At 38.1% G+C, this 25,499-nt stretch overlaps 1 protein-coding gene across 4 annotated transcripts in view; it reads left to right on the top strand.

Moving 5' to 3' along the window:
* The window catches only part of CPNE8 (copine 8), a 111,959-nt gene that overhangs the window by 69,402 nt on the left and 17,058 nt on the right, over nt 1-25,499 (top strand). For 3 of the 4 annotated variants that reach the window (XM_075742176.1, XM_075742155.1, XM_075742186.1), the window contains 6 exons: nt 481-556; nt 6,955-7,008; nt 10,014-10,075; nt 22,253-22,299; nt 23,052-23,233; nt 25,168-25,295. In XM_075742176.1, the coding sequence (XP_075598291.1) occupies nt 481-556; nt 6,955-7,008; nt 10,014-10,075; nt 22,253-22,299; nt 23,052-23,233; nt 25,168-25,295 (549 nt within the window). The remainder of the gene's footprint in view (nt 1-480; nt 557-6,954; nt 7,009-10,013; nt 10,076-22,252; nt 22,300-23,051; nt 23,234-25,167; nt 25,296-25,499) is intronic. The other variant, XM_075742167.1, reaches the window with a different exon arrangement.

Raw genomic sequence — 25,499 nt, forward strand, 5'->3', positions numbered from 1 at the left:
ATTACACAAATTGGCAGGGCTGGTCTTTTCTGCTTTAAGTTACTCCTTTCATACTCTTAATACCTCCCTTTCTCTCACATAGTCTCACACGCAGCTCAGAATCTGTTCGGCCAGTGGTCATCCAGTGAGAAAATGGTAATAGTCTTTGATAGTCCACTCTGGTTTTTCAGATTCTGTAAACTTATATTGGGGTCAGATCATTAATTTGCAACCTGGTCCTCACTGTGCACAAAAGTTAAGCAGAAGCCATCAAAAAGATTTAAGCTAATATTTTTCATCTCTAAATTTTTATTACTAATAGAGTGAACACACACCAGAGGGAGAAATAAAGATTTTTAAGCAAATTTCATCTTTTGCCATTGCTTCTTTCTTGGGTGTCAGTTCATGTTGGCTGTGCTTCTCTTTTTCATAAGTAGATGTAATACATATTTAAATTACTAAATGCTGTGCATTTGATGTGAAAACTTGTTTTTTATACAGCCATGATTTCATCGGAGAATTCACGACAAGTTACAGGGAGTTGTCGAGAGGGCAATCTCAGTTCAATGTGTATGAGGTAAGTATTGTATTTACTCACTTTCAGGAAATAATTTAGAACATTTCCATTGTTTTCATGGCAAACTGGTAAAATCTGCACAATGCTTGTCAAAATCAAACTTTGGAGTTATTTAACATTTCTCCTTTTATAAAGAAGAACAGTGAATCTAAATGTGTTGCCTTGTAAAAAGATTTAAAGACAAGTAGGTTTGTGTGCATGTGTACACACTGAGCTGTGGTAGGGCAAGATGAGCATTTCAAGCAGCTGGGTTGGTATGATATAACTTGGCGTAAAGACTGAGTTACGCCCATTTGTGTATGAACAATTTGTGATTTATTTCTCCTTTTGCCAATGGTGACGTGTTGTATGCTATTTTCTCCTATCCAGAGAGTATCTGGTGATTCCTACATCAGATGCAGTCACATGCCTTTGGTCTTAAGTGCAGATTTAGAATCCTTAGAGTTTTGATGCAGGGCTTACAAGTGACAGAGTATTTAGCTTACTTATTGCTAGGGTTTTTCATGTGGTCAGTTACCATCTTTGCTTAAAAATTTGCATCTCGTTTCTGGTTTAGGATTCATGCATCTGCCAGCTACTGGGATTGACAGACAGTTGTCAATTTAATTACAGAGTTTTATATTATTAGATGATTTCTAACTGTGGTAAGACCTTATCGTGTGTTGTAGGTGAATGCGGACTGCATCCACATTCCCTCTTAAGTCTTCTCTCTCTTGTCTTTTCTCCTCAGGGTCACGTGGCCAGAATTGTGCAGGCTTGTTTTTTTTTTCAAATCTAATAAATCCCTATTTTAAGATTTCTTTCTTAATGTAGTCTGGGATTATTGGGATTTGCAAAAAAGTGAACTTTTTTTTCCCCCAAGATCAAACTTTACTGAATATTCAAAATATGCTGTAATTTATTCTCAGAAGCAATCAATGAGTTTGTGCAAACAAAAATTGAGATGCAAAAACTTGAAGTGTCATAAAGGGACTAATTTTTGGCCTTTTTTTTTTAAAAAAAAAAAGGTCCCTTTAAAAATTATCCCAGATTTGGGCACAAAGAATTGACTGGGAAAAAAAAAAGTCGAAGCATTAAGACTCCTGCATTAAAATTTCATTTTTAAATTAATATCCCAGAAGAATCTCAGTGTGGAATGAGAAATGTATCATGAAACTTCAAAATGTGTTAAATAAAGAGAGGCAATAGGAGGAAAAGATTTAAAATGTATTTTGTCACTGAGAAAAAGTATCAACTTACAGACTCCTCCTAAGGAAATACGTTACATTCTGCAGTGTTAAACTCCAGCTGATGTCTTTATAGATCCAAGAAGTTTCATTTTCAATTTTGAGTCCTCATTATTTATATGCATAACTTAGATCACTTCAGGTTTATCTTCAGTAGGTAACAGTGTGTAGTACTGTAACTTCAAGTGCTGTGGATGTGCTCCTCAGCTAGGAGCAGTACAGGTGAGTTAGCGTCACGCTGCATCTGATCTAGTAAGTTCTGCCTAGGTTGTCTTAGTCTAAAGATCAGTTCTGGTGCCGATATGACATGGTTATTCTCCTTTTAGGACCAGAGGTAGTAAGTCTACCTACACTATGCTGTATACGCATACTGGCTTGTCTAGGTCCGTGTCAAGTGTCTGCTCTGTATTGCACTGTGAACTTCGAGTTGTCTTCCAGAATTCCTGTAAAAAGAATTTGTTTCTTTCCCATGATAAAACAGGCTCAAGAGTAGCAATTTTCACATGGAAATAAAGCATGTATTCCAGGCATCTGTATATTCCCCTGCGTGAAAATACCTGCTATTGCATTTTCACATATGTATGCCTATGTCCAGCCATTTGTGTTAAAGCTTTTTAGCACCCTCCATCTCACACATGCTCATAGACCAAGTGTGTGGATTGTGCTAGATGCTTTCAGTTTCTCTAAGGTGAAGTGCTGAAGGTTTTGTTCTGTAGGTATTTCACAGCCTCACTTACTGAGATTTGCAGAGAGCTGCCTTTGTTTTATTTTTAACTTCACTATTTTGTTGTCTTTCTCAGTCAGTTCTTTTCTCCTTTTTGCTGTCTTTCATTTCTGGATATGAGCATTCATACAACACAAGAAAACTTCTGCTTAGGCAAGGTACAGTCTGTGCTGTATTTATTGTCCTGAGGTGTTTATATACCGGGAAGAGAGGAACCTTAGAACTGAGTTTGAGTATGAAGTTCATATTCCCTGCTTCAGATCATGGAGTCATCAACCCAAAGAACTGTGTGTTATAGGTACACTTTTTTGCTGTGCGTTTTTTTATGATTTTCAGATGGTATATCTGTCTGATAACTCTTTGACAGATCATTTATAAGAATAAACTGATTATAAAATATGAGATCTTTTGTCCTTGTCAGACTTCACAAATAGTATTAAACACAGAAGTGGTCCAGTTTTGAGTTGAGTTGTGTTTTCCTTTCTTTCACATTGAAGAGGCCATTGTCTTCTCTCTAATGAACTTGCAAGATGTTTGTATCAGCTGAGTGATGAACATAACCAGGAAAATACAGCATCTGCCAAAGTGCCTAAGGGAAAGATAGGAAAGGTGGCAGTGCATCCTACCAGAAGTTGCCTTTGTTTTGCCTTGGTTCTTGGAGCCTCGCTCTTTTGGGTTAGACCTTGACTCTTAGCCTCATGCTATAGATTGCGGTCAACACACCACAGGACAAATGCCCATTCCTAGGTCTGATTTTTCGAATTATTCTAGTTAAAAGCAGCCCTCTCTTGGAAAATGTCATCATACACAGAGCCCTCCTGCTCTCTAGAAGTTCTGGTAGCATAAAATCAGTCCTCTTGCTGCATCAGCAGCTTCAATCCTTATCTTATGTAGTGCAGACTAAGTATAAGAACTGAAGATAAAGTGGGGCACTTAGCTCCCCCCTTCCCCCCCCCCCCTCCCCCGTTTTGGAAGTCCCTAAAAGTATTTTTTCTTTCTCATATTTTGGAGCTCCTTCCCAGCTTCTACCTGGGACATTGTGTGTGATATTTTTCTTGGTATTTCTTTAGTGACTCTATCCTTGACCTCCAGTGTTACCAGAAGTCAGGATTTGTATCTTATCCCTCCCTTGCCACCTTCCCCAGGGGAAAGTAATATCTAAGACTCCCCAACATCAACAATGGTCATATATGCCATCCAAAAAAAACAAGAATAGCTTTTTCCACCAAATCTCCCTTTAATGTCATCTTGTTAGTATGAGCATTTTCTCTTTCAAATTAACAGCCAATTTGCTTTCAAATTATTACGCAGGTAACAGGCACTTCTGCTATATGATGCCATCTGGTGACTTGTGGATTCGTATGGGCTGTAGTTGCTTTTGGGATGGTTCCACAATTAGCTGTCTTGAGGCTGCAGTTCTATTCCCTCTTCATCCATTCTGGTAGGAGAGCCTATTCCTGAATTTAGCCTCACATATGTGTCCAGATTGGTGAAACTCCTGGCAAGCCTGGAGTCTGCAAGATCTTCATTGATGCAATCTGAATCCCATGATCAGAACTTCTTTCAGTTCTGCTTCTCCCAAGGGTGATTCAGATGTAAGAGAAACCCGGCTAATTAGTCATCATTATCCTGGTAGACAGTTTAATTTCAAGACCTCTTACATCCCTCAGAATAAATTCTTATGACCTTCTCCTGGGTTTTAGGTATGCTTTTTGAAGGATTTAGGTCAGCTTCTGTATTTGCACCATGAGTTCCAGCATCATGCAGTTCACATGCATGGTATCTCTCCGAACTGAAATGTGTTTTTTCTTCCTCATGGAAATATATTCTTCCTAATCATGAGAAGATAAGCATATGTGGCTATAGCCTGGTTTTTTTCTGTATGGTGTGCAGATCTTTTTACTCCTTATGCTATCCTTAATTGGTCTCAGACTACTGCCATTAAACATCAGTATTTTGAAAAATGTCATATTCCTAATATAGGTGATCACAAATATGATGGTTTAGGCAAGCACTGATGCAAGGTAGGGATGAAGGGTGCTGCAATTATGTGCTGCACTTGTATTTTGAAGATGAGCAAAGGTGCTGCTGTGCAAAGCAGAACAAAGATAACCGAAAGCCATGGGTTGTTGGGGTTTTTTTTCTTATTTAGATCCAGGATCAACCCCAGAGTTACTGTAATTTACAGCAGTTTCCTGTGGATAGTGTCACAGCACAGATTACTGTGTTCAGTGAAAATGTCCTCTCTTGTTGTATCACTGACGTGACTCCTGCCTACCAGGAATATTCTGTCATAACATTTTAAGTCATTTTGCAGTTTCTGAAATATGGTATCAATATCTTACTCCCAGCAATAGCATACATTTCCTGAGCATTCTGGGTTTGCCTCTCCGAATTGGTACTGCTTCTCTTTGATCAGTCTGTGCAATATCAGAACAAAAGAGAATGGACAAATTCTTTTTTGACTGTTTTGCATTTACAAACTGACCCAAGGCAGGAAGGGAAATTTGTGTTTGAGTGGGTGTCCCATATTTTCAGATTACAAGCATTGCCATAACAAGCTGGTTTCAATTGACCTTTTTTTTTTTTAATAGGTAAGAGTTCCTGTAGCTTCCTAGGTTACTGCAGGGGTGTAAGACCTTCAGAGGCTAAAAAATGTTGGTTTATTTATAAAGTTATCTGAAATTTGAGGGGAAAAAAGCACATAATAATTATAGTAGCTGGAATTATAAGAGACAAGCTGTGATTTAATTCATCTTTGATCCCAAGTAGATGCTTTGTTTCCTATAATATTTCACTCCAAAATCTAGTGCATTTCCTAGCAATTCCTAAGAAGCCAGTTGTCAAGATACCTGAAGCAGAAGATTCAGATGAATCTCCTTTTTGGTATTTAATGACTGCTGGCAAGAAATATGCTGCTAACTTAAGCCTGACCACTGGATTCTGGAGAGTTGTGAATGAAGGGCCACAGGGCAAGCAGGCAGTCTGTTACCTTCGTCTTCCTCTTCTGGGCAATTAGCAGGACTCACTTTCTGGCTAAGATTCTGGTTTAACAAGAATTATTGCATTGTGTATAAACCACCATTGTGGGGATTTAATCCATTGGTCACCAGTCAAGACACTGGTAATAGGAGGGACAGGGGTTGTTTGGGGTTTTTTAAGTGTTAAAGGGCTTATGTATGTGTAAGGCAGTAAAAGCTTTGAAGAATACTTACTGAATAATTGTGTGGCATACTGAAGAGAGAGTCACTCTCGTTTAGCCTGTTTGGGAAGACTTCAAATAATAGTTACCTCTTTCTGCCTTACATTTCACAGCTGTTCTATGTTGTACCAGGAATATGGTCTTTAAATGTAATTTCATTTTGGTTGGGGGGAGAGAATTTTTGGAAGACATGTTTTACTATTTTTCCCATTTTCAGGCAAAATTGTTTAAATATTTTATAGCAGTTAAGTGACTAAGATTTCAATTGGGAATGTTTTTATTCCTTGTCATTCACAGAACATCTGTGAGTAGTTTACAGTAAAACTTGGCCGTAAGCCACAAGGATTTGAGTTTCCTAGTTATATAGGATATAGTTGATCAACCTAATGAACAAAATAATGTTTTAATGTTTTGCTTCCAAAATTTTGAAAAAGCAGGAGTACATTTTAATGTGTACCTAGTGAAACTGTCTGAGACTTGCCTTTGAATAGGTAGGTATTCAGAAGGGAAACAATTTTTATTGGTGGCTACAGTGGGAAATTCTATAGGTGTGGGCTCAAGACATTGAAGACAACTGTTTAATGCTTCGCAGTCCAGTTCTGTGAAGATTCTTGTGTATGGGGAGTGCACTGAGCCCCCACAACTCCTGTCTGCCAGTCAGCTGGTGGTCTGTGTCATTTTTGTGAAATTACTAACCAGTTTCTATTCTGGGACAGTGTGATCTGTCCCTCCAATTGCTCTTCCTGTCAGCCAGATCCTGTCATTGCACCAAATACAGAATCTAGGAGTAGAAAAACTCTCATGTTTCTCAGGTAATACTGTGGAGGGGACGGACGCAGATTAACTGGAATGTGAAGAGGTGCACTGTGAGATGAAGAAGTGGTGACATGGTAAACTGGAGCGTTGGAACCAAGAATGCAGAAAAATGCAGAATCTTGTGAAAATTCAAAGAAGTGTTTTGCTGAGCACTCAGATTTAATTAACACTCTCACCTCTGTTGCCCCAGTCCCCTATTTGTCAAACGTGAATAACAGCACTAGCTTACCTAGCAGGTACCACAGAGATAAATTCACTGGTTTTCAACTATGCATATATCCCAGCATTGAGGTGCATAAGTAGACAGTATGCTGAATAAATTTAGAATCCACTGAAAGTAGACTGCTTTCTGCATTGAAAGTATCTTAATACTTACCTTTATGTTAAATCATAAGTCATACTGCTTTAATATTTGTATCTGTGTTTCTAGGTAATAAATCCAAAGAAAAAAGGAAAAAAGAAAAAGTATATTAATTCTGGAACAGTAAGTAAATATATTTTATGTTACTGGTTGCTTTTCTTTTCTCTTAAAACAGAGTATAATGGACTTGTAATTTAACAGGATTAGAACAGAACCTTCTGTGAAGGCCACAACAATAAACTATTTACTGTTATACAGCATTTGTTTTCATGTTTTTTTAATTTGAAGAGCCTGATAAAAGCTGTGTCCAAGTGTGCTGTTAAGTTGCCAAGGATTTCCAAAATGAATTATACCAAAATTTCAGTCAAATTCTTGAAATTATTGGACTGAACACTATTATTTTTTGTCTGAAACATATCTGCACTTTTAAAAGAAAATTTTCTTTTTTAATTTAACTGCTGAGCTATCATCAGTAAAAGCTAGTATGCTTATCATGGGTAAACCAAAAAGAGTCAACATTTTTTATTACCAACAGGTTTTTGTAAATTTATGTTAGAAGATCTATTAGTATAGTTTGTCCTCTGTTCGTATTCCATATTCTGTTTTATGAATTATTTGCTAGCAATGCAAATAATTCCCCTCAGCACTTTCTCAGCTTCCATGTTCTGGCATCCATGATGTTCAAAACATAGTTTACAAAAAAATGAAGATAAATGTGGAAGAATTGTATATTGGAAAACCTAATCAGATATGATATGGTTTTTGAAAATACATCCAGCACGTGGGGTTTTTTTCCACGTGAACAGTTCCACTGAAGTCAGTAGGGCTACTTCCACTCTGAACTGTCACCTTGAAGGAATGTTTTATCATTCTCACATTTTTGTATAAGTCTGTTCATCAGTAGGAAAGTAAACACTTATTTTGTACCTCTGCTTTGAATTGTAAAAAATAGGCAGAAGCAGCATGTCCATGAAAATTTGCCATAAAGATCTGATTCATTAGATAATTTATTTTTTGCTAACGTATTCCTTTTACTACAATTTAGCATGTTAAAATAAAGTTCTATTATGTTAAATTAGTGAGTCAGAAACTTAGGAAAAGTGATTATTTTAAATCAATACTAAAAGTAAGAGTACTCAAAATTGTAGGTATGAAATCTGGCTTAGGGGGCAGAATAGCAAAAAATGCATTTACATGTTCCATTTTCCTGTTGATTTTGGTTTTAAATATTTTAACATCTTCACATGTATCTGCATTTGAAAGAACGTATTTTACTCATGTTTGGACAGACAAAATCAACTGTGTCCTTTGTCTCAAATTACATGGAAATTTCCAATAAACGGTTAGCAATTTTCTTTCCTCTTCCCTTCTCTACCTGTGTTCTCTATTGTTGGTTTTGTAATTTCTTTTCCTTATCAAGTCCTCTTTGCCCCCATTTGCTCTTACTTCTATTAGTCCTTCAGGCTTCCCTTATGCTTCTCCAAATTGTCACTTTCCTGTGTGTTTGCGTGCAGTTTTGGTTTTCTTCTCCCTGTCATTCACCCAAGATATTCTTTATCCCACAGATGTCTGAATTTCCAAACCAGGCATCAAGACCATCATTCTCACTAATAGGAAGTTGGCTTCTGGAAAACTTTAAATGAAGTGGATATAGATTATTGACTGCTGTCTCACTGCTGCTTTTAAGGACTATGTACATACAGCACCCATCTCAATTCATTAATACTTAAGGGATCATTTTAAATTCAGACAAACTACATACTAAGCAGAAATGTTTCAGAATACGTGATTAGTCTTAAAGAAAGCAAAGTAGTGAAATTTAAAACTCAGTGTATAAAACTTGGAACATTGGTAGTCATTGTCGGTATGGAAGTAAATACTTTGGCCACTTTGGAAGGATGTTATCTGTTTCCATTTTTTTACCTTTTTTAATTAGACATTTGCTTAAACTAATAAGGAGCAAGATGACCAGCCTCAATAACAGATGAACCATTAAAATTACTGTGTCCAGTGGGAAAATGCATAGAAATTTCAGTCTTATATGCATGACTATGCTACTGATAGTCTGGTAGAACTTGGTTATGGTCTTCTGTTCTCAACTAGAAGGGTAATCTGATGATTTTAAACTTTGCAAGTCAGTAAGAATCATGGAGAACCTGTGACAAAGGAAGTAAGGTAGAAGACAGAATTACTACCTGTAATCTCATTCTGAGTCCAAGTTTACAACATAGGAATATTTTCAATTTTTATATTTTGCTGCAGTTGGAGGCAAATCAAATTTTGTGACAAACTTTCATCTCCTTTTTATTCCTTGTATCATTATCAGTGAATTTGCTTTGGGTAGTTACTTAACCGGTTTTCACTGACTACCTGATGCACTTATGTTGTGAGAGAGTTTTGTGTCACTTTGTAAATAAAACAAAAATAATTTGGATTGAATCCTTTGCTTCATAAATGTTGTGCAGTATAGGAAGATCTTGAATGCTGGATCTTTTCCACTTGTTTATACTTCTGTGACTCGAATGCTGGAAATGCCAGTAACACCTGTAGACTACTGTCTGTGTTTTGGACCTATATCATTTCTGAATGATAAAAGCTGGGACTAGAGAAATTTCTTATCTTTGCATTTTTTATATATTCCAGTTTAAATTTTTTATATATTTCATATATATGTATAATTTACTAGATTTTTGCATTCTTGGCTTGCATCAATCCTCAATACCACTTTCAATGTGAGATGATAAATGACATAAATAATTGTAATTGTGTTCTTTAAACAGTGTTGGAGTACTCATAGAATAGATGCATTATCATCTAGCCTCTCATATTTGTGTGCAGTGATCAGAAGACATGCATGTGGTAACCTGCCCTGGAATACAATCTGCCATCCCCTACCTTTTTCTTTAAAAAAAAAAAAAAAAAAAAAAAAGACGCAACTGTAGTAGACTTCCAAATTTGTCTCTTCCCTTTCAAGAACTGCCTATTGAAATGGTTGCATTTTGTTTTAATCTTTTTTTTTTCCCCTAATACTGTAGGAAATTACATCTCCAAAAATATTGTGCTTATGTCTCTACTTGTTCAGCGGGGAAATGACAATTCATGTCTGACTCTCTTTTATTTGCTTTCAGGTAACATTGCTTTCCTTCCTAATTGAAACAGAAGTTTCATTCCTTGACTATATTAAAGGCGGGTATGTTATTAGCAACAAATCTTTCTTGTTTTCACAGTCTCGTTGTAATTCACTAGTAATTTATATATGTACTTTGCGTATGATGACTCTAAGTAGAATCTGTAAAGAGCTGGAGTGTTTCCTCATTTTAGAGGCTGTGCTTTCCTACATAAAACCTGCAGATAGTTACTGATGTAAGTTAAGTTATGGAACTTTGCTTATAAAGTTGGAATCGGTGTTGGTACAAAAAAACACTGAGATTGAGTAATGACCTCTGATCAGCTGGTGAAAACTGGATTAACTGAAAGGGAATTATCTATATACTATTAAATTAGTAAAATGCTGTTTTATTTCTTCTGATTACACTGACCTTTGGTGCATTTAATGTTGGTATTTATTTAGAGCCTTTCCCCTTCAAAGGCATTTTTTCAATACTAATTATGTAAAATTTCTAACACATTCAATTTCTCATTTATCGTCATTTTCCCAAAAGGGAAGTAGAGACAGAAGCATCAAATGGCTTACCCTAGAATGTACCTGGAAATGGGATTGAATCTCAGAAATTCCTGGCTCTTAACCTTCCTGCCAGAGCACAATTCTTCTCTAAGATAAATGGAAATAATTTGTTATACATTCCTAGGCACTTAATATGGATTTTTGAGGCATACAGTCTGAATATACATTCCACATTTATTTTATAGCATTGATTACCTGTGAAGAAGCAAGTTACCTTTTTTTGTGCCAGTCTTCAACCAGGCTTTAGCTGAAATAAAAAAGTCTATGTTGTGTTTTGGCAATAGCAATATAGGGCTTTGTCTTCGTTCCCAACCGTGGTAATCCTACAGATGAGAATGTGTTTATGGTTTATTCCTAACACATTCATCACTGAAGTTCACTAAGTTGAAGTGATGCCCCCAACCATAATAGTTAGCTACAGAGAAACTGTCAGTAAGCTGTCTCGACTGCCATTGCATTCAAGGTTTTGAAAAACCGCATCCTGGGGTTGTACTCCATACTGCACTGATAACTTGTAGAGGGAATGGAGCACTGGTAAGATGTACTCCAGACTGGTGACCCTAACCCATGGGTTGCTGCAGAGTGTAATTTTTTTTTCTCTCTCAAGTACTAACAGCCTCTTTGATGTTTCAGTTCTCCCAAACAGTTAAATTTTAAAGTTAGAAAATCCAAATTCACTGCTATTGGATCTCCATCCAAGAAAATAAATATTTTCACTAAGGGTGAATTCAGTCTGTTACGTATCTCAAAATACTGTGTCTTTTGGTTCATTAAGATTAAACCTGACAAGAATATTTTATGCATGGTAATTTAAAAAGGGAATGCTTAATTAGGGTTTTTAGCATGGATGTAGACATATACTCTTTAAAATTCTTATTCAGTATCTTTAGAGAAAGTTGTGATTTGACTTGCTCATTTGCTTGCTCTTTGGTGGCTGAACATATTTTCTCATTTGGATAAGATGCAGAGCCTCCACAATGTTTCAGATTTGATTGTTTGATATTTCAATTCGACGGGTTATGGGTGACCTTCAGAGGGAGTTGTATAGGCCCGTCATTCAGGTGTGTAAGTCGTGGGACACGTTAGTGTAGGGAGGTAGTGGGAAGTAGTGGGACACATTAGTGTAGGGAAGTAGTGGGACACATTCATGTAGGCTGTGTGAGGAGCAGCCATCCCTCCCCAGAATGGCCGGGGAGCTGGCAGCGGAGCTTGGGAGCATGGCTGGCAGGGCAGGGTCTCACCAGCCAGGGCCCAGCTGTACGATACACAGGCAAGGCAAGCAGGGCAGGCCCAGAGATGGTGGCCAGGCTCAATTAAGAGTCCAGATCATCAGGGAAATTTGTGGTGATGAGGCAGACTGAGGTCAGGCGGGGAAGGCAAACCCCAGATCTGGGTCAGGATCAGATCCAGCGATTGCCAGGGAGGCCTACGGTGGACAGGGCAGGGAGGTAGAGCCAGGAAGTCAGTCCATGGGTCAGGATCTGGATTAATGGAGCCCATGGCCAGGCATGGGCTTGGCTGAACTGAAGACCCATACTCCTCTGACATAGCTCAGGCAGGCACTGAAGGTTGAGATGAAATGGGGCTCTTGAGACAATGGGGGGAAATGTGGTGGAGGGCTGAGGTGAATCTGTTTAGAGCCATTAAAAGACTTTTTAGTACACTCAGGACCCCTCCGCTTTGTTCTAGGATGCTTCTGGACTGCAAACTATCAAGCTCTTCTAGAATTGCTATCCTTACCTCCAGTTCAGTTCAGTTAACTGGAAGCAACTGCTGCTGGAATGCTTCCTGTCTACATTTGCACTCTTTGGATCCTACAGTTTCTCCCAGAGAGGATTTAATTCAGTTGTTGACTGCATTAGATCCATTACAGTTTAGCAAAGGTAAAACTTCCTAATATAGGTCAGGCATGCTGTCAAAGTACTACCGCATCTTTAACATCTGAAGAATATGTTGACTCTATATGCTATAAAGAATTCTATCAGCACATTTGCTTGACAAGCTGTTCCGAGGCACCTAGATTGCCATGGTTAGGAAACCAGTTATTTCTGTGTTTCTGAGTCCATTTCTAATGATCAGTACGGTTTGCTGTGCCTGCTTTGAATCACTGCCAGTAGCAGGTAGCTACAGAAGAGCACTTGGAGCATCAAGGTTCTGGATGTGATTTCATAGAATCATAGAATGGTTTGGATTGGAAGGGACTTCAAAGATCATCTAGTTCCAACCCCCCTGCTGTGGGCAGGGACACCCTCCACTAGACCAGGTTGACCAAAGCCCCATCCAACCTGGCCTTCAACACTTCCAGGGAGGGGGCCTGCACAGCTTCTCTGGGCAACCTGTTCCAGTGCGTCAGCACTCTAACGGTAAAGAATTTCTTTCTAACATCTAATCTAAACCTACCTTCCTTCAGCTTAAACCCATTACCCCTTGTCCTGTCACTACATTCCCTCATAAACAGTCCCTCACTATCTTTCCTGTAGGCCCCTTCAGGTACTGGTAAGCTGCAATTAGATCTCCCTGGAGCCTTCTCTTCTCCAGGCTGAACAACCCCAACTCTCTCAGCCTGTCCTCATTGGAGAGGCGCTCCAGCCCTCTGATCAGCTTCATGGCCCTCCTCCAGACTCGCTCCAACAGCTCCATGTCTTTCTTGTACTGGGGCCCCCAGTACAAGACCCCGGTACTCCAGGTGGGGTCTCACCAGAGCGGAGTAGAGGGGCAGGATCCCCTCCCTCAATCTGCTGGTCACACAGGTGATGCAGCCCAGGACATGGTTGGCTTTCTGAGCTGGAAGCGCACGCTGCCAGCTCATGTTGAGCTTCTCATCCACCAACACCCCCAAGTCCTTCTCCTCAGGGCTGCTCTCAGTCCATTCCTCGCCCAGCCTATAGTTGTGCTTGGGATTGCGCCAACCCACGTGCAGGACCTTGCCCTTGGCCTTGCTGAACTTCATGTGGTTCGCACGGGCCCACCTCTCCAGCCTGTCCAGGTCCCTCTGGATGGCATCCCTTCCCTCCAGCGTGTTGACCACACCACACAGCTTGGTGTCGTCGGCAAACTTGCTGAGGGTGCACTCGATCCCACTGTCCATGTCGCTGACAAAGATGTTAAACAGTGCTGGTCCCAGTACCAACCCCTGAGGAACGCCACTTGTCACTGTTCTCCACTTGACCACAACTCTTTGAGGGCAACCATCCAGCTAATTCCTTATCCACTGAGTGGTCCATCCATCAAATCCATGTCTCTCCAATTTAGAGATTTCTGTATGAACAGCTGTCACGTGAAAGGGTATAAGTCTGGTATGTGGCTGAGGGAGGCCCTCCTGTTGAGTCACGAGGTTCAGAAAGGACCCCCTTGCTTTCTAAACTCCTTCTCAGAGAGGAGCCTAGGTGCGGCTAGGTCCAGTCTTAGTCCCAGACTTGGTCAACGGTTTATGTCTAAAGGGTTATGTGTGTAGCCATTTATCAGAGTCAACGTTTGCCTGTCAGAGCCCCACTAAGGACTTTCACTGAAACAGTTTCCCAAAGTTGAAAAGAAAAATAGGTAATTTATTGAAGCGACAGATATAAAAGTTCGGAATTGCCGTTGATAAATGCACTAACTGCAACAATTTTGAGCTCAAGTTAATAGTTCAGCGCTTTTGTTAATGATAGTTTTCCCAGGGTAACATCCGACATAATCGGAGGTGCAAGTCTTACTAAAGAGGCGTCCCTGCTTGGGGAGGAGAGACGTCCAGGCCTGTCGACCCATCCGGATAGTTGGAGTTCTCGTCCTCAAAAAAGAGGATTCTAAATGCCAGATTTATACTTTTGGTGAGGTGGAACTAATTGTGTGTCGATTGGCCCTTAACAAGGCTTGTTGTGCAGTTGATCGGGGCTGCAGGGGGGGAAGTGGTGGAGAACAAAGGCATTCAGTACAGAGGAGCGGTGGTCTGTTTAGTTTTACCAAAGTAATGTCAAGCTGTGAAGGCTCCCCCTCACCCCAGGCGTCACTTAGTTGATTAAGGAGCAGACCCATCAGGCACTGCATCTTGTTAAGATGAACAAATTGCTCATCTCCTGCCCCTGTTCAGGTCCAGTGCTTATCAGCGCAAGATAAGCAAGTTGCTCAATCCCTGCTCTCGCCCAAGCTGGACTCCCCCAGGGCCCCTTCTGCTGGGTCATAATGGCCCTGTATTCGGCACCAACAAGCCTGGACAAGTCCGGCATCTGACAACAGTCATGGTCAATCTGTTGTGGAGCCCTTCTGATTTGTGCAAGTGTTCTGTTTTTATAGAGAATCCTAGAGTTTGAGAGAAACAGGTTCCTTTTATTAGGACTGCTGTTGCCTGTCTCCGGAACATTCCTGTTGTGGACTTTAACAGAAGTAGAAAAAGGCCATCCATCCATGTTTACCAAAAGTTTGTATTGAGTGAAGTATACATATACACAAGTGCATGAAGAAACAGTTTTACCTCTGGTGTAGCTGATGGTTCTTTGAAGTGTGTTGTACATATGTGCCACAACCATCTATTCCCCATTCATTCAAAATTCATCTCTACAAGAAGAGTGTGTATAAGGAACTGAGGAATTAAGTTTTATATCTAAATTTGGAAAGAAAAGAATATAGTGGGTGCATATGTAATCTTTTAAGGGTGGTTTATCACATTTCTCGCTGAGATGTTACAAGTTAGTAAGCCTAATTATCTCCATTCTATAGACAAATAATAGAAATTTTGAATCAAATAGTACTTTGTTGTTCTTATTGATATTTTGCATATATCTCTGTAACTGCAAGTCAAAGAATACTTGTGATATTAATAATTACCGCTTAAGCTTTTTTCTTCTCTTTTAGATGAGTATAATTCCATAGAATGCTCTGTGCTTAGAAGTACGAGCAGTAATACTTATTGTTTAATTATATTACATAGAATCTTATTTAGCGATTCATACAGTTATTTCTATGTACATGCCAGTGAAAGCTGTAGATGTACTTGTATAAAGTGTTACCTTTCTTTCTGCAACCTATACAGTTTTGTAAACGTGACCAGGAGGCTGAGACTCAAAGTAATTTTCTTGGCTTCTCTCTTCCTTTGTTCGTCTCATTTAATACTACTACATATCAGTTGCAGTGCAGTTGACAAATTTTGAAAGAAGAGAGAAGATTTTGTCGTTAATCAGTTGTTTTCCCATCAAGTATGTCCTCCAAAATTGTTTTTTTAGTTCCCTGTTTTTCTTCCATTTAGTTAGGCAAGGGGAAGAAAACACTGATTCTGCAATATTGGCTCTTCCATAAATGGATGCTTATGAAATACTTCATGTTCAGAACTTCCATTGTAATTGATTTGAGGTGTCTAGAACTAATATGGATTTAATGGAAATCTTGACAGCTTTAACTGTGACAAATTGGGATTACAATATTGATTTCATTTATGTTTTGAGTCTGCATCTGTTTAATTGGGATATGCCATTGTAAGTATCATCAATATGACTTGTTTTTTTAAAGAACTTTGAAGAATGAAATAGAAGCTTGTCCATAAATTCTAATTTTGTTTTACTACATAACACTGGATTTTATAGCAATATGGCAGGAAAGAGGTGGATGTCTTTTGTATCCACCATTAATTGGTGCCATCTTAGTAGCTGCAAAAAAGTAGTTTTCCTTACATCTTGATACTTAATCACATATTTTGCCACATTGACCTTCCCACGTTTAAAATAGGTACATTGTGCTAAAAAGTAATCTATATTTCAAAATCAGGTTTCTCCTGCCACTTACCAGTTAGTAACATATTCTCATCAAAACACCTCCAAATATATGAATAAGCTCAGGAATGTAAGGGATATGGTCTTGAAGAGGAATGCAATTGAAATTATCCTGGTTTATAGGAATGACTATCAGACAGTTTATAGTCTGCTCTGTTTTTGTCTGGAAGAGAGGCCAGGAGCCAAAAAGCTGCAATACTTAGTGGATAGAAAGGATATTTCCATGCAGAGGTTTCTAGTCTGTTTGACTTGTTAGAACAGGGAGTGTGCTAACAAGTTACTGTAGGCCTTTTTAAATCAATAAAATTCAGGAACTGAATCCTTTTGCAACTCAACTAAGTCATCTCTTCTGTCCCAGATTAGTGGAAGATAAGATGAAATGTTTTCCTCCCGTCATGTTAAAAGCTTTACCTTCACCCAGGATTTTGGAAATGAACACCCACGTGTTGTTTGGATGCTAAGGGCTTTGGACATACATTTTTAACTGTACTGAATCTTTGATGGTCAAAATGGAAATTTAGAACTCCTTTCATGACAGCTATTTTCATCCAATCCATACCATTCTTGTATCCTTGGAAAATAATGAGTAATGAGAATACATAAGAGGAAGATCTTGTAGAGACAAAAAAATCTTTTCAGAAAAATCTTATCTATATTGATATGGGATTTGGCCAATCAAGCATCTGTAAAGCGGAAATTATAAAATAACTGTTAGTGGGGATTTAAATGCTATAGAGAGGATACAGCCTCTTGGTAGTGTTAGTGACTCCATGAGCTCCATTGTAGAGTGGTAAGTAAGTGGTAGAGCGTTGTAGAGCGCCGTAAGTGGTCCTCAAACCTTGAACAGCTCCACCCTGCTAACAGACCAGCTGGTTGTCACTACAAAGCCACAGGAGGAAATTCATGTTTCCTTCCAATGTACTGTTTAAAAACCCCTAATCATTACAAATGTTATCAAGCCTAGACAAAAGCTACATCCACTTAGTTTGTTCCCTTATGTATACCAGGGCTCACATAGCTCTTCTGAAAAGATGATAGGCTTCACCTTGCTCTCCCAAAGAAACAAACAAAATGGCTGCTCTGTGGTTGTGAGGTGAAGATTACTGTTGCTTTTAGCATACTTTCTTCATTTCTCCTGACAGTATAGGGTAAAATCACCTGTCCAAGTATCAAATAGATCATGTCTTTCTATACCAACTAAATTCTGGCAGAGTAGTCGTGATCTATCCAGCTCTGAATTCATAAGGCACATTGCTCTGCTCGGATATTCTACCCAAGTTCTCCCTCAGGACAGGACATGCAGCAGCTCACCCTGCCTAGCCAGGTGTGTCAATGTTTTAGCAGCTTTTGTGCAAAGCCTCATGACCTCACAGCATCACTGATGCAGTGGGTGTCATGAGCTTTTAATGTAGCTCCTTGGAGAATTATACAGCTGGAAAAGCAGGGACACAGCCTTAGCCAAAGAGTTTTCTTATCAGAAACAATAAGTTTTGTTGTCTTGATGTGTTTTAAAATTTGTATCATTTAATCAGGCACCTAAATTTCTCTCAAGGAGTTCAATTTTAGATGCTTTTTAAAATTTTTTAGTGTCCTTACTCTGAATTAATGATTTTTCAGCTAATGTTCCTTACACAAAATACAGTAATCAATAATCTTATAAAAAAGTACATTATTGTTGATGGTTAATATGTTAATAATAACAGTAACCTAATAACATGTACTTCATACAACCTAAGAATTAGTCTGTTAAAAAGAAATAAAACATGTAGTGGAAATAAAATCAGGACAGTGGACTTTCAGATATATTAATTACATTTCATTTGGTTCTAGAATAACATGTGTTACCATGAAAACACTTCTTAAAATGTCATCTTGATTAATTTCTCAGTCACCCCATTTGGCTTCCAAAGTAGTTGTATCTGATGTTTTCATGACGCACAGCTTTTAAATTAGTCTTCCTGGATTAATTTTTTAGTTATGGCTGGTTAATTTTTTTTAATCCTGGTGAAACAGTAGAGAAATGAATACCTTTTCTTAATAATCTTTTGCAGAAAATTCACATATTCACAATGTTACAGCCGCTTTTGAAAATATTTTCTCCAGTGGTACTAATTTGATGTTGAATTGTTTGTTTGAAAGACCCAGTTTTCTGTTCAAAAAAGCTTTAATTATATTTTGATAATATTGACTATAAGGGTTGACCTTTATTTTGTACCTTTTTGCAATTTATTATTCCTTTCATCATGCCTTGTGTAACTTAGACTTCTATGTCTCTTTTCCATGAGATCATATTTAGAGGGATGTTTCTGATATAGAATCATAGAATTGTTTAGTTTGGAAAAGACCTTTAAGATCATCAAGTCCAACCATTAACCTAGCACTGCCAAGTCCACCACTAAACCATGTCCCTAAGCACCACATCTACAGGCCTTTTAAATACCTCCAGGGATGGTGACTCCACCACTTCCCTGGGCAGCCTGTTCCTGTGCTTGACAAGCCTGTCAGTGAAGAAATTTTTCCTAATATTCCATCTAAACCTCCCCTGGCACAACTTGAGGCCGTTTCCTCTTGTCCTATCACTTGTTCCTTGGGAGAAGAGACCAACAGCCACCTGGCTACGGCCTCCTTTCAGGTAGTTGTAGAGAGCGATAAGGTCTCCCCTCAGCCTCCTTTTCTCCATACATATGTTGTATGATATATGAAACAAAATGGTCATTGAAAACATCAGGCGATCACAGTGCAGGTTTGCTCTAACAGAGTTTGTTAGAGCTTTCCTGGTTCTGTGTAAGCCATGAATGAAGTTCTCTGTGGTCATGAGTCCATAATACAAAGTGACAGCTGTATTAACAGTGGGATCCAGTTTCCTGAAACATGTAGGCATTTAATGCCAGTTTAGGCTCCCAAAAATTTCCATGGTGTAGTAAGTACCCTGGGGGCTCTAAAATAACATTAGGAGCCTATATTTAAGAAACTGAATTCTAATCTATGTACAGTCATCTATAAATTGTTGAAATCAAGTAATTCATTTAAGTTCTTGCATGTTTTTCTATAGCAGTGTAATTTAAACGTACATACAGGTGGAAACAAATTCTAGAGATGTAGACATCTGTTTTGATCTTATTTTATGTCATGATTTTTTATAGTCAAATTGGCAGATACTGTAATAGGCATACTCTTCTTCTTAGATAAAACTCATAGTCCAGATTACAGTGGATTGTAAATGGGAGAGGGAGTTTTTCTAGTTTACCAGATGGGTTTCTGTTGTCTGGAGCAGTCATAGATACACCGCTTTGGGGAATACTCCAGAAGGTGATGCTGTCAGTCATTACCTGTAGTCACATGAAAATTAGCTTTGTTCTTTTTGCCATAAGATGTAGTTATAATATTTTTTCTTTTACTTTTGTTAGCCCTTTTTTTTTCATTTTCCTTTTTAGTTTTCTTTTACTGTGCTTTCTCTTGTTTCTGTCTTGAATTCAGAATCTGTGAAATTCTATTTCTTCTTATCAATTGGATCAGAATAGCTGATCCAGAAAATGAGTTTACAAATAAGTTTTGCTGTTCTTATGCAGAGGAAAAGCCATTTGATGTTTTTTTTCTCAGTGACACATTCTTCAGCACGCTGAAGGATTTCTCTACTTGATGTACGTAACATGTAATGCTTGGAGGAGTCTTGTTTTACTCTTCAAATTTGCACCACACCAAAGGCCTTAAAATTTCAGTACAAAGAGATTATAGCCCTAAAGCAGTTTTGCTTAGTAGTGCCAATAAGGACTCTGAGCATAAATCTAGAAATGGTATTGTATTAGACTTTGTTGTTGTTGTTTTTCCTAACTTCTTGTTGTGGTTTAACCCCAGCTGGTAACTGAGCACCATGCAGCCACTTGCTCATCCCTCTGCCCCCCAAGGGGATGGGGAGGAGAACGGAAAAAAAACTCATGGGTTGAGATAAAGGCAGTTTAATATGAAAGGAAGAGAATAATATTACCACTAATAATATACCACTAATAATAGAAGTGATGCACAAATGCAATTGCTCACCACATGCAGAAAAAACACCCCGATGCCCAGTCTGTTTCCAAGCAGCAATCCCACCTCCTGGCTAGCCTCCCCAGTTACATGTGGAGCATGAATTTACATGGTGTGGAATATCCCTTTGGCCAGGCTGGGTCAGCTGTCCTGGCTGTGCTCTCCCAGCTTCTTGTGCACCTGGCAGGGTGTGAGAAGCTGAAAAGTCCTTGACTTAGTGTAGACACTACAACTATCTAGCAACAACTGAAAACATCAGTGTGTTATCAACATTATTCTCATACTAAATCCAAAATACAGCACTATACTGGCTACTAGAAACAGAATTAACTGTCTCAGCTGAAACCAGGACACCTGTTCTTATCTGAGGAAGACAGCTTTTCTGCACACTATAGTGACAACGATAGAAAACTAGTTGACATGCACTTCTTAGGATCTTTATTCTTACAACTAGCTGACAGTGGAGAAGGACATTGTGATTAAGAAGCCACAGGAACTGACATTTGGGTACAGATCAAACAAAATCTGACTTGTAATGCCCTTAAAAATTTTTTGGTGAAACTGCATAAAGCAGAATGCAGAAGTACTGGCAGAAAACTTGTCTCATAAAGCTTAAGTCTCTTAACTTTTCAGAGATTGCAGCAGCTTTCACTGGTTTGTTCTTTTTTTTTTGTCAAAGTCCATATTGAGGCCGCAGCATTTTTAGACATATTGCAGGCTGACCATGTTCCAAGGAGTACTCTTGATACTGTGGGTATTGGTAGGCTTTTACCACTTTTTAGAGACAGAGTCCACCTGTAACCTGGCTTCATTTGTGTTAGCCTTGAGCAGTATGATAGAATGATTCCATGTGAATTCTTTTTCATACCTAGCTTTTTATGAAATAAGTAGTATTTTCTCTGGGCACGTCAGGTTATTTGAGCAGTAGAACCACTACTGCAAGAGCAGGTGTCAAATTGTTGTTTAATCTAAATGTGCATGAGTTAAATAAGTTCAGTAGCTTTCGAAGAGCTTTAATCTTTGCTAATTTGGTCGTTAAGTTCATAGTTGCTTGCACTGAGAGGCAGAATTTTGAAGGAAGATATAAAAGACTCAATTTGAGAAAAAAAGTCAATTTTCAAATTTATACAAACTCTTTTTCCTGATTGAGTTTTACTAGCTAAGAGATTATCTCCAGAACGACAGTATTTTGTCCTGAAGGAAGTTGTGGAACAGAACTGAGTTTAATTGGATTGTCACTCTGTAAAAGTCTGTTAACGATTAATTCTTCTGACAATAACTCTACGCTAACAATTGATCCATGCACGATAATGGCTTTATTTAGCTACTGCTCCAAATACAGATCTTTATATTCCTGCTTCCAGACTGTGCTTTTGTCTTCCAAGAATTACCTCAGTACACTCACTCAAAGTATTGCCTGTGTTCACGTGAAGGAAATCCACTGCCAAAAACTATGATATCCTGTCCAAAGATTTTATGCATACCATGATTTCAAACATGTTCTGAATGAAGACGCAGTTTTAGTGTGAAGGAATGGAGCAGATTAGTAAAAACCTATTTCCCTTCTCAAAGTCTTCCATGACTAGGGCTAAAATATGTGCAAGGAAAAATCAGTATTACTGTTGAAAATGAATTAATAAAGTTTATAGATCTTAATAACCTTATTAACAATTCAGGATTTTTCATAAACAATGAAAAAAGGAACGATGGAGTACAGTAACTGTTTTCAGTGTGTTAATAATAGTGTTGTATAGCTCTTGGCTGAAACCTTATAAAATAGTATTTTCAGTGTTTATTTCCTGTATTAGAAAGTCATTGTCATACAGTTTGTCCACAAACAACGTTATCATCTCTTGTTTATTTTTCCACACAACAGTAAAACTATTAATAAGATTTCTATTTGCTTTTTCCACAGAACTCAAATCAATTTCACAGTAGCTATTGATTTCACAGCCTCAAATGGTAAGAATAAAAATAAACTTCTTGTGTATGTATGTGCTGTGTTCAGTTTTAAGTGTATGTGTGTGTCTCTATGTATCTATATTAGTATTCTACTTAACTTCATTGTATTATTGATTATCTGTATGCCTGGCAGCACATGGAATCAGGATTCCATTTTGCTGAGCAACAGACTAGAGGCCAATTCCTGTCCAGTAAAGCGGGGCAAACAGAACAGATAAAAATTGAAAAAGCTGCATATAAAATTGAATAAGTAGGAGCAGTTTGCAAATATTTGTGTACTTTCTGATTTTTATTTTTTTTTTGTATCTTTATTATTGCTGGGAGAAAACTGGCTAACATAGAGGACTCCATTGAGAGGGGCAAAGGAAAGGAGTTTCAGGTGGAGTGAGGCTGAAGTGGGGTGAAGCAAAGATAAGTTTTGATCCTCCTCCAAAGCTGCTTTCAGAATGTGATCATACTTTTGTAAATGTCATCTTAAAAGTCTATATCATATTATAAAATGACACAAATTTACAAGTCCATTCAGAGTTTCTTGCTGCCCATTCAATGCTGAAAAGATTTACAACTACTACTCTTCACCTACTAAAATGTATTCAGAACATTGAGTTTTTACCTGATATAACCACAGGTATGTATATAGGAATTAAGTTAATTTTCTTTTAATTTCTGCTTTCTTAGATTTCTGTCATTTTTAAGAGAGAACATTTTGAAGTGATTCAGTTTGAAAGTAAATCTGATCCTTGCTTCAACAGGTAACCCCTCACAGCCTACTTCATTGCACTACATGAATCCCTATCAGCTGAATGCTTATGGCATGGCACTGAAAGCAGTAGGTGAAATCATTCAGGACTATGATAGTGATAAAATGTTTCCAGCTCTAGGTTTTGGAGCTAGACTGCCTCCAGATGGAAGAGTATCACATGAATTTGCACTGGTAAGTAAAGAAATATTTCTATATTGTTTGCATTTCTATACTACAACAAAATTTTGGGAGTTAAGATTGCAGTCTTAGGCAATTACTGGACAAGTAAAGAAAAGAGAATGTGCTAATTCTTCTGTGGAAAAGACTATTTCAAAATACTTCATCATAGTGAAGTTGCTGACAGAAATCCAGACTGAAGAAGTCCCTGTAGGGCAAAAATAGTAATAAAGAAAAGTAATCATCTTTAACCTCAGCTGTAGCAGCATGAGAAACAGATGCTTAAAAGACTTCAGATTGAAGCTAATCTATCTTAAGAAGCAAGCTGAATCATGATCCAAGATAATCTTTCATTATTATTGTTCACTCTCATTTTCTGGGATCTCTCTACCGTTTACAGGCTGCTAGTTTAGAGACATAGAGATAACTAGGTGGACTATAAGCTGAGGTGACAAAAACAAATCTGAGACTGGTCCATGTGCCAATTAAATTACAAACCTAAAATCTAACGGGGCTTGCCAGAAAGGTTGATGTGTTATAACTGATGCTTGTGATTAGCGTGGATGTTTAGCTACTTCCTTATTTTGAGGTTTTTGTTCTTCTGTGAGTAGGATAAAGTTGTCAGAATTATGGCAAGTGTAATTATATCAGGTGAGTTTTAATTAGATAGCAGCAAAGACATGGCAGAAGACTGGTAATTGTAGATGTGTATTTCTTCAGTCTCCCTGTGCTAGAAAACAATGCCACGTGTCTTATCTCAAGGAAGGGTTTTCCACATGGATAATAATTTAACACAGGTGCAATTGCAGATGTTAATTTGAATCACAGACTTTCTTTGGACTTTAGTGTAGAAAGTTCGAATATATTGATACATATAATCTTAAGGCTGTTAAAACAGCAGACTTATTCCTGGCTACTTTCAGTTTTAAAAGTTGTTTCTAAAATTAATTCAGTTAATACACGAGGCATTGTGGTGCTTTTATAGAGGAAAAAATAGTCTTTTTTTCCTTCCTCCATATATAAACATAGATAGATGTCTTCCATTTAATGCTACGCAGTGTTTTCAGCACTCTCTTTTAACATTCTAGATCAATTCCATGAAAAATCTCCTTTGCTTTTCTGGATTGTCAGGGAGGTATACTCTGCCTTGGGATGAGATACTGGCACATTAAGCCAATGAGATGTTGGGACATGAAGGAAAATAAGGTGATTTAGGAGGTTTTGAAGCCTTACGTGAATCATTTGTCTGGCTTGACATAGGTCATTAATCTGGGATTTAGCTTATATGTTTGTATTATCGTCTGTAAATAGGTATCCTCATTATAGAGTCATTATGGAGATAGGTAGTAAAATGCCTGCCCAAAGAATTTACAGGCCCAGCCATTTCAGTGGGTTCCCTTTCTTCATCTGTTTATACCAGGCTGACAATCAGTTTTCTAATGCAGAACAGTGTACCAAAATAATGAAGAGTTTATAGTTTACCTTATACTCACATAGTGTATGAATATCAGGCTCTGGCTACCACTTCTGTTTTTTTCACATTTTTAAAATAAGAAATAATTGAGTCAGAACCGTGGTCCTAAATATGATTCCAGTTGTACATCTGCCCTGTAATTCATACCTTAAATCCACACAGGGAAATGCCTGTTACTGCTGCAGGTAAGAAAGACTGTTTAATTCCACTTTAGATGGTATTTATGTCTAGGAACCAGTTCCAGTGAGTGATTCAGACTGCATATAACATGAGGCTGCTAGAACCTCCTTCCCTAGGCAGTTAACATAACCAGCCATGGCACTTAGCTTCGGCATTTGTACTAAACTCTCTGAATAGATTCTAGAATGGTTAGGTCTTTGCCATTTAAAAACGTACACTGGGTAGTGTTCACTAGCCTACATAATTTTTGCTTCATAATTACTTCTTGTAATTAATCATCTCTTATTTTCATTAGAATGGAAACCCTCAAAATCCATACTGCCATGGAATTGATGGTGTAATGGAGGCATATTACAGGAGTCTAAAATCTGTACAGCTTTATGGACCAACGAACTTTGCCCCTGTAATTAATCATGTAGCCAGGTAAGTGTCGCAACGGGTACTTCACAGAAACTTGTCAGTACAACTATCACATATAAAAGGCTAACAGATACATGATGCTAAACATAGTAAAAGGTATTTACAGTTTTGTTTATTCAGTGCAACGTGATTAACTTGTACCTTTGAGTAGGTTTGAAGACCATGTGCTAGTAATATGCAGAATTTCATCACTGATTAAAAATAAAT

Source organism: Balearica regulorum, chromosome 1 (genome assembly GCF_011004875.1).
Source record: "Balearica regulorum gibbericeps isolate bBalReg1 chromosome 1, bBalReg1.pri, whole genome shotgun sequence".
Taxonomy (NCBI): domain Eukaryota; kingdom Metazoa; phylum Chordata; class Aves; order Gruiformes; family Gruidae; genus Balearica; species Balearica regulorum.